Source organism: Apteryx rowi, unplaced genomic scaffold, assembly GCF_003343035.1.
Source record: "Apteryx rowi isolate R43461 unplaced genomic scaffold, aptRow1 scaffold_459, whole genome shotgun sequence".
Classification (NCBI taxonomy): domain Eukaryota; kingdom Metazoa; phylum Chordata; class Aves; order Apterygiformes; family Apterygidae; genus Apteryx; species Apteryx rowi.
In genome coordinates this window covers 715577-725041 of record NW_020450715.1, presented here as the reverse complement: position 1 = coordinate 725041, position 9465 = coordinate 715577, and the positions used below count along the sequence as shown (strand labels likewise).

Sequence of the window (9465 nt, the reverse complement as noted above, 5' to 3'; positions counted from 1 at the left end):
CCACTTTCTTCACATCCTGAGAAGATACTGCCCTGCCAGCTGCATAGATGAGGGTAAACCAAACTGCAATCCGCTCAGTGCTGCCTAAGAAAAGGGGGGTAAGGCAGAGAGATAGCATTCACACAAACCTGTTCTCATTCTTGCATTCTCTATGTGACTATGAGGAAAGAGTCAGTCATTCATTTTCTTGAGTTTCTGCCTGTTTCCCAGGGAGGAAATATTTGAGGATATATATTTGAAGTCAGCCAAGTGTTTGGGTTTGACGAGGACCACAGATGTGCTTGTTCCTGAGCCATCACCTAGATCCTCACTTTCCTTGAGCAGAGTAGGTGTAGAGCCTGTCGCAGAGGTCAGCCAAGCAAGGCACCACCACCCTTTTAACAGCTTTCATCCCTGTGGAAAAATTCCAGGCTCTTGTTGGCTGTATTATGTTAGTAAAGGGATCACCTTCTGTCCTGAGGGACTTAGGGGATTCAGCAACGGCTTTGACACTTTTGTAATAAGAACATCCTGAGAGAAATTTAAGCACAGTGATCTATCTCTCCACATTTTGTCAATCAGCTTATATGTATGGTTTTTAACTGTGTTGCCAGAATGCCTTGAGGCATTACCTTGTTAGGCTCTGTTTAAACATGTAGAAGGTGTTGTCCCTGTCATGGGGAGCTCTCTAACTAAATAGATACATGCAATATGCAGGCAAAGTACAAGCCAGCAACCAAGGATACATAACTGTTCTCTTCTGCTTTTTGATTGTGTTTTAGTTTCCCTCAGACTGTTTTCCTTCCCGTCTGGTCCTCTGTATACTAGACTCAGCCAGTACCTCTGCCTTACGAGTTGCTCAAAAATGCATTCAGTGAAATGTGGGTGTGTATGGGAGAGGGATCACTGAAGACAACTGTTATTAATGTTGGGAAAAGACTGGCAGTATCAAAAGGCTTCCCCTGTCCTGTGCATCCTTGCCTTGCTCCTATGGGGGAAATCTTTGTGGTTTGGGAGCATGTATGAGGCCATGACTCCTCTCAAATGTCTGAATCTGCCTTGTTCCTAGTTCCTGATTTTTGCATCTACTGAGAAGGAAATATATTATTTTCTCCAAAAATGGGTGACACAACTACTCAATGAGAGGTACAAGAGGTGATGCGAGCTAAAATAGCATAGGAAATCCTGAAATAAAAGCTGGACCCCCAAGCAACATGCAGGAGCTTCTGGCTGTTTGTGGGGGACATAGCCTTTCCCTTAGCCTCCTTTGGACTATATTTCTAGTAAGGTCAGGTGAGGTGTGTGTACAGCTCACTTAATTACTACTTTACCATCCTCTGGAGTGTGGAGTAAGCTCTATTTCTAATGAGTTCACTTCTACAAAAACTAAAAAAAAAAAAAAAAAAAAGAGAGAGATCTTAGCAAATGACATAAAGACTTTTAAATATAGAGTGCTTTCCTAATTGCATGGTAGTATAAACCTATATCCCTGTAATAGATATATCCATAAGTCTTTGGACTAATGGATTAAGTGTTTTCATTTACTAAGGATAAGGTTTGATCCAAAGAGTCTTTGCACTGATACAATGGAGAGGATAATTCTAGTTATCAATACATAAACACAAAAGAAAGGAGTGGAGCTGTTGCTACACTAGATTGTATTTTTACTTTCATGACTTCCTTGACCCATAGTGCTATACTGACTTGTGCAAGAAAATATTTTTAAAATACAACAGATTATGAGGAGCTTGGTTTTACGCTTTATGACAGAAAACTAACACAAAGACAAGGTGGAGAATCCTACTGCACTCCCTGCTTTTGGTCAGAGAAAGCATGCACACATCTTTCCACAGGATCCTGGCCACCTCTAAAGTCAGCAGTCTGATGCTTCCGGAGGGAGTAAGGAAATAGGCAATACTTCTTGCTTCCTGAAGAAGTAGGCAACACTTCTTGCTGTCAGGAAGGCCCCTCAGGCCAAAGTCATAGACCATACTCTCAAACAGACATGAGATGCCTGGCAGTGGGCCTAGACATTTTGCATGAAGTAGATGATACTTCTGGAGCTGTGTGAGGAGCTTGTTTTGGCCCACACGGTTACACATACTCAGATGCAAAGGGCCAGAAGTGGATGGTGTCTGCCCAGATTATTAGAGATCCCTGGCTAATTGGTTTGCAATTGGCATGTCACCTACTGAATCTATAGTGATGGATGCTTGTTCAGAGGAGTTATTGCTTTGGTTCATTTGCAGGTGGCGAAAGATGGGCAGCATTCCCAAAATAATTGCAGGCTTTCAGTAAGCTGCAATGGGGCCACAGAGGGCACACGTGAGCCCATTATCTGCTTCCCTCTGGAGTACGTTAACAGGAAAGAACCTCACTCAGTTGTTGTACAGGTGTTAGTGGAGGACTGAGAGAAGTTTATGGACACTTACCCATGGGCAGCTTCAAAGTGCCAGGAAATAATACCTGAGATTTGGCTTCTTTGGATGCTGGTATTTTTCTATTGTCTAATTCTTTGGAGCATGAAGATTGGCTTGAAATGTAGACATCCAGCTGAAGGTTTTATGATACTCTGAGCAGATGTGTGGTGCTGACAGAATGTCACTCGATGATCCTGCTCAGCCTATGAGAAGAAAAGGGGAAAGTGTCAGCTATGCTGCTTTCATAGGCCAGTGCCAGCAGGCCATGAATGCACCTCTAGAATTTCGACTACATCCAGCAGAACTAGGGAAACAATGGTATCCCACAAGATTGAGCGAAGAGGAGAAGATGTTTTAGCCCAAGTACCATTTTTGTGCTCCATGTAAACTAATTTAAGAAGCATTTGGAAAGCTGGGTGAGGGCCAGAGTTTCTTACTACCAAGTATAGTCATCTTATTTCCAGTTGGTAGGATTAAATGTAAGCCATTAATAAAATGATGATTTCTCTAAGAGAACGCCCCACAAGCATTTATTGAGGCATGGCCCAGCTGTCAGAAAATAAAGCACAGATACAAATGGGCAAAAGCAATGCATTATCTAGACAATTTGAGATCTGGAATAGTAGAGTGCAGTGGCCCATGGGGTAGTATTGCACATTGTCAGTATGTTGGTCATCCTTCTTGTCTGCTGGCAAGGGGAAGCTGAATGTAACCACCGATCTCATGCAGTCCCTTCAGAGATAGATTAGTGCAGCCTCTAGTCTGAGTTTCCAGCTGGCTGCCATATCAAGGTGGAAATGCAGTGGTGTGGTCAGAACTAGGCTTGTGTTCTAAGGCTTAGATATTCCAAGAAATGTGTCACCTTGGCTGCCAGAGAGGAGGAGATGCAAAGGCTGCTCATGCTCTTTCATCTCCCAGTTTTCTTCACCCCCAGAATCTATACTGCTGTGGCTTGATTTTCTAGATTCAGTTTGCATTTTGTTGAATCCACTCGTAAGCTACATTTTAGTGTACTATGGCAAGTTATGTTGGCTCCTTTGCCTCTTGATGCATAGATTTAGTAACTGGCTCACTGTTAGCAACTCCTGGTAATAAGTTAATCTCCACCTTCAGTTTGATGGCTGTGCAAAGCAATAAGACATTACATACTTTGGAATTTATTGAGAATCCAGATGGTACTATGCTCTGTCACAGGAAGGCAAAATCTGCAACTTTTATCTCGCAGTGCATTTCACTTTGCCTCCTCTACCATTGTGGATCCAGACATCAATGATATACTTGTTTATTACATATAATTCAATGTGCAGTGTCATTTGTAACATTACATTACTGCTTGCGTGTTTTAGATAACTTTCCTGCGTGAAAACCAGTTTAAGGGAAACTGTCTTCCTCATCTGAAATTTAAACTACCTGGCCAGCAAAAAATTCATCCTTTTTTGCAGAGATGGGACTTTAAGCACATTGTAAGTAAACTGAAATGCACAAAAGAAATACCTAGCTCCAATCTTCATTTCTCTCCTTCTAAATGAAGCAATCTGTGAAACCCTGTGGTTTCAACTCATTGCTTAAATCATAGAGGTGATTTCTAAGTGAGATCCAGAAGCCCAAGCGAAAAAGCTCTTGTGTCAAGATGTAACTGAGTTGAGGAAACTCTTATGTCAGGTGGTAGAAGTGCTTGCAAAGCTCAGATATTGACTAACATGTTTGAAATCGAAACTGAAACTGAACTTGCTAAAAGTAGTGAAAGTAGCGGCCGGAAGCATCCCAGGAGCTGATGAAGGGTGACGGTTCATACGAGAGAAAAGTGCTTTTGCTCATACCTTGTTGCGTATAGAAAGTCAGAGGATGTTGCTCTCCCAGTTTCAAATGTCAAAATGGACTGGCAATTGGCATGGACACAGCAGATTTTTGGAAGAAATGTATGCCAGGCAAATTTTGGTTAATCTGGAGTTTGCTAAAAATGATGACCTTCAGCATATAGAACTGAGAAACCAACATCAGAAAGAAATTAAAAGGATGAAAGATCATAGGGGTATCATAAAATGGGACATTGCCATGTGTTCCTAGCCTTTTTTTAATCCATGGAGACCAAGAGGGGAAAGGTCAGATGATCCCAGCTCACATGCTACAAAACAGCACTTCCTCTGATAGGAAAGCTCATTTCTCTCAAACAATAAGGCTCATTTGTCCCAGATGAATGTTTGGGAAAGTAGAGGAGAGAAGGGCACTCCCCATATCCAACTAAAATGGTCCAGCTTTGCTGATGCTGCAGAATTTACCCAAGGAGGAATTAGCTAGCACTAGCACAAACCCCTCATGGGCAATTTGGAAGCAGCCGTCAATCAGAGTGGGCTAAAATATAGCTAGAAATTAATAAAAACTAACAGATGACACCCCCTAACATCAGCAAGGAATTTTAGGATCAATTAGCAAAGGACTAATAGATGGCTGTTCACCTTGAACTGAGACCTGCAGAATTAGATCAAGAAAAGAATGCCAAAGATGTTCTCAGAAAGTTGGAATTTTCCTCAAAGTGTGGCTTTTTTGCTGCAGCAGTAGTGCTCCAGAAAAGAAAAAACCTCCTGTGAGGAAGATGGAAGCAGGTGTTCAACGACCTTGTAAGTACAGCTTTGCTGCCTAATACGGGTAATGGAAAGGAGAACTCTAATCCTGGTTCATCTTTTTGAATGACTGGAAACAAAATAGCAGTTTGCAGTGTGAAACAAGAAAATTAAAATTTCAACAACATAAATTTTATTGGCCTAAACCCTACAAACCTTAGTGTAGCTCCTCTGAGGAAACTATGGGAGAGTATGGGAAGACTTTCTATAGCCGGTGTTCAGGTTACTATTGCAACAAAATAATCTGAGGCTTCAGTAGCAGTTGGTACAGTGAGATCACACAAACTTTGTCCTCAGCCTCACCTACCCTCAGACTATTTGTTACAACAAACACTGTAAGTTAGGGGAAGGTTTTGAGGTGGGTGGGTGGGAATCAGGGTAGTAGGGACATTTGTGCTTGTGTTCCTGTGTCAGCTACCACTGACAACCTGCTCTCAGAAACCAAACCTTCTCTGCCACCTGTGGTCTTAAACACCACCTTTTGCAATCTCTCCTAAAGGTCCAGATTGTCCTTAGTTTGGAAACCACTGTTTTTTGTAACATGTTAAAAGTACGTTTCTAGGGTTTGCTAACAGAATACATAAGTTAATATTAAAAATTGTGTTCAGGTTAAGGCGATCAGTAGCTCTTTGTAAATACTTTAGAGAGAATTGTTTTGTCCTGAGCACCATTCATGTAGCAACTGAGCATGTATTCATATAGCTGTTATAAACTAAAACACAAAATATCAAAGCACCAAAAATAGTGATGGAAGATGCCAATGAGTTAATACACAGGGACACAGCTCCTGGACAACCGTGACCACAAGTAAATCTTAGATTTGTTGTTTTCTTCTATGCCTTCTGAGATGGTGATTTGCCCTGCACAGCAGAACAGATCTTGGCCTTTCTTTTTCACTTACTAGAGGATTTGCAGAGCAGGAAAAGAGGATTACAATTCCTCTCAGCAGAAAGTAATCCTTTTAAGTTAGGTATGTCAGCATTCATTGAGAAGTGTGGGAAAGTGCGTGCTACTTAAAATGCTTGACAGGTCTCAGAGAAATGTGGTGGCAGGAAGATAGGAGAAAAAACCCCAGTCAGGATTACAATGGCCCCCAAATTAGAGACTTTTGGAGGGAGCAGTGACAACACAGCTCAGGAGTTAGGACTGATTTTCAAGATCATCCAGCTTAGTGATCTGACAGTATTAAAGTCTAGAATTATAACCTAGGATGGTATTTGTTCATTTGAAATTAATGGTAAATGTGTGTTTCATTTACAAGGCTGCTTCAGAGAGATGCTGGTCCTACCCAGCAATTTTACTGTGCATCAGCATGTTAGTGAGGTGGACCACAAAAATTGATAGAGCTACTATACTTGATACATATTCAGAGCAGCTGATAATTCCTTCAGTACACATTTGTTCTGTTCAGAAAGTCCGATTCTAATGGTCACCCTAAGCCTGAGACAGATCTTATTGCTATGAGTTTGTTTACATAGTTCAAGAATCCAAAGGCTGGATGGAGACATTATCAGCAATGGTATCACAGGATGAAGAGGAAGGTGAGAGGCTATTCTGGACCCAGTCGTTGCAAAACAGTTCAGGCTTAATATATAAGGCTGAAGTTGAAGAGTACCTAAAATCTAGCTGTATCTCATCCGAGGAGCTGATGAGATTCTACTGACAAGGCAATAATACAAAAGCTATTGGGGGTTAGATAAACAATCTTTGAAGTAATATGAAAGGAGGTAAACAAATTCAGTAATAGAAAATCCACAGTGAGAAGTATTTGGGATACAGTTGCCATCAAATTAAACCAAGGAAATTGAAAAAAACCAACTCTAAAAGAGCAACATAAAGAGCAATATCTGACACAAATGACTTGAAGATGCTGGAAAGGAGAATGATTGTGAAAGTATAAAATGAAATGGAAAGTTAACAGAAAAAGAGAAACAAAGCAATGAATTGCATAAAATAGCACAAGATACTATTGGGCAGTTCCCAGTAACACCACAGTAGTCACACAGCTTTGTTATAACAGAATGCAATTTTATTCAGTCTAATTTAGCACAGGATAGTCAACACAATCGTTCCAAATCCGTTGTTCACAAACCAAGCTAGTGTCTTGACAGCTTTTAACAAGTGAAGTGCTTCATACTGTAAACTGTTGGGGACAAGCAAAAGAACAAAAACCAGAGTCAGCAACAGAATATATAAAATACGGGTCTTTAAGGAGTATATGGACTATGTATTATTACACAAGAGATTTTATACACTTTCATATTTTAAAAAGTCTACATTTCAATTTTGCTGACATTATATGTAATTCCCACACTTTGTCTTCTACTGAATCCCCTTCCCCCCTCCTACCTCATCCACAAAGCTTATTTCTGCACCCCAAGTGACAACCACAGGTGTCTCTATAGCGGATATTGCAATGCAAACCAGTATTTAAATGGCCTGCTTTAGCTAAGCAGTTCTTTGTTTGCATGTAACTACTTTGCCTCAGATTCACTTCTAACAAACGCTCTCTATATGGCTGGAATATAAAAGTCTGGAAGTACTTCGTGGCTCAACTGGGTAGTCCACCTTGGGAATCAGTGTGTGTTATACTGAGGATCAAATACCATACTACATGGAGAGGCTTTTCTTCCACTTTTTTGGGTGGCTTTTCAGAGAGCAACAGAAGAAGATAATTTCTCATCTGTCTTTTCACTTTCCTACAGGAAAATTATATTTCTCTGAGTTTTATTGTAAGTTGATATTTACATTACACTATTTAAAAGTCCTAATCAGGATTGAGAACCCATTGTAGGAGGCAGATTGCACAATGAATGTTGGAGTCCTCCCTAAATTAAAACATATATGTAACATGTAATTCGATGGCATTCAGCAAATACTGAAATAGTCAAAGCATTCTGAATTTGCTACTCGTGGTAATTCACAACTGGGTTTGAAGGCAAGCTACAGAGGAATACAATTGGTTCATCTTTTTTTTTTTTTTTTTTAATCAATGCAAAAACTACAAAGACAGTGATCATGGGCCTATTTCAGCTAGATGACAGGGCAGATGAACACCTTGCTTTCCTGGTCCAAATGTCCAGACTAGAGGGCTTGTGGAAGCACATGAACGTGCTACTAGACAGAAACGTGGGTAAGATCATGCCCCAGACCTTATCCCATGCCCCCTGGTTTAGACACAGCCAGTGAGCATTCTCCCATTTTCCCTGATCCTAGAGAACAGTAGAGTTAAGAGGACATATATGTATTTTATGGAATTGCAAACACTGGAGATAATAAAGCCCTCTCAGAACTGGCAATGGAGTATCTGCTAGCCACTTGCAGAGTCCATCCCTTTCAGATCACTGATCAGTGGTTGGGGACACCCACGGTTGGAGAGGACGGCGGCGGGTGGACTACTGTGAAGATGAGCAGTACTCTTCAGGCCCACGCAGGAAGAAATTTTCAGACTGAATGATTGGGAAAAAGGAGGGGAACTTTCTAAAATGCCGCCTAAATACAAGAGTTAAGTGAGTTACATGTATATTGTAAATTATACTTTTTCATTACCAAAGCCGCCACAGGAAAATATAACCTCAACAGGTTTCTGTGACCTGTTTCAGGCTGCACTGAGCAATTGAGGCTTCACAGTGTCAGTGGGACAGGGAGAAGCTGCGCAGGAACCTCTATCCGAACGTTCACTGCACGTGGCTGGGACCAAGGATCTCTGGGAGCTGGGCTCTGCCCAGTGGGCTGTTTTGCTTACTGAACTACTCAGTAATCACCAGATAAAATGCCTAATCTAGTACTGATTCAATTAATAAAGTAACACCTGTAATGTTGTAAATCTTTACAAAAATTAGAACTCCTAACCAAGGAATACAGGAGGCTCTTTGGAAAAAAGTAGAAAAATATAGTTTCTCTGTCTTTGTGTTCATTTTTCTTCCTGCTAGCTGAAGTCTGGAAGAATATAATGAAATAGGAAATAGCTTTAGGAAAATATATCAATTTTTTGTTCCCACAATTAATATATTCCAATTTTTTCCATCTTTTATTAAAATACTCTAATTCGATCTCCTTTCCATTTGCAGCATTTTTAAATTTGAATTCCTCTAGACCTGATTTTGGGGAAAAAAAAAAAAAAAGCAGGTCAACATCTCATATGGCAACTTCTCATATGGTTCCATCTTTAGATTTCACCTGCACTGGCACAACAATTGTGAGCTAAAGGTGCCCAACTTGAAAAGCTTGGCAGTGCTTCTAGAAAGCACTTGAAAATTATTTCCGTCTTTTTAGCGTTTTCAAACCGCGTGTGCTTTATGACTGTGTAATATATAGACATAAAAAAACCCACGTTAAATTTTTTGGGGGATGAGCGGCTTTCCCGTCAGACGGGAGCGCTGCTCGCAGATCACCCCCTACTCCCGGGCGAGCGGCGCCCTGGGGAAGGGAACCGGCTCCCTCCC

The 9465-nt window shown here is 40.9% G+C and overlaps 1 protein-coding gene across 1 annotated transcript in view; it reads left to right on the top strand.

Annotated features, from left to right (window-relative positions):
* The first annotated feature begins 2577 nt into the window (after positions 1-2577).
* CDCA7L (cell division cycle associated 7 like) overlaps positions 2578-9465 on the top strand; it is a 28863-nt gene continuing 21975 nt past the window's right edge. Inside the window, exon 1 of the mRNA XM_026077573.1 lies at positions 2578-2717. Coding sequence (XP_025933358.1) covers positions 2578-2717 — 140 coding nt within the window. The remainder of the gene's footprint in view (positions 2718-9465) is intronic.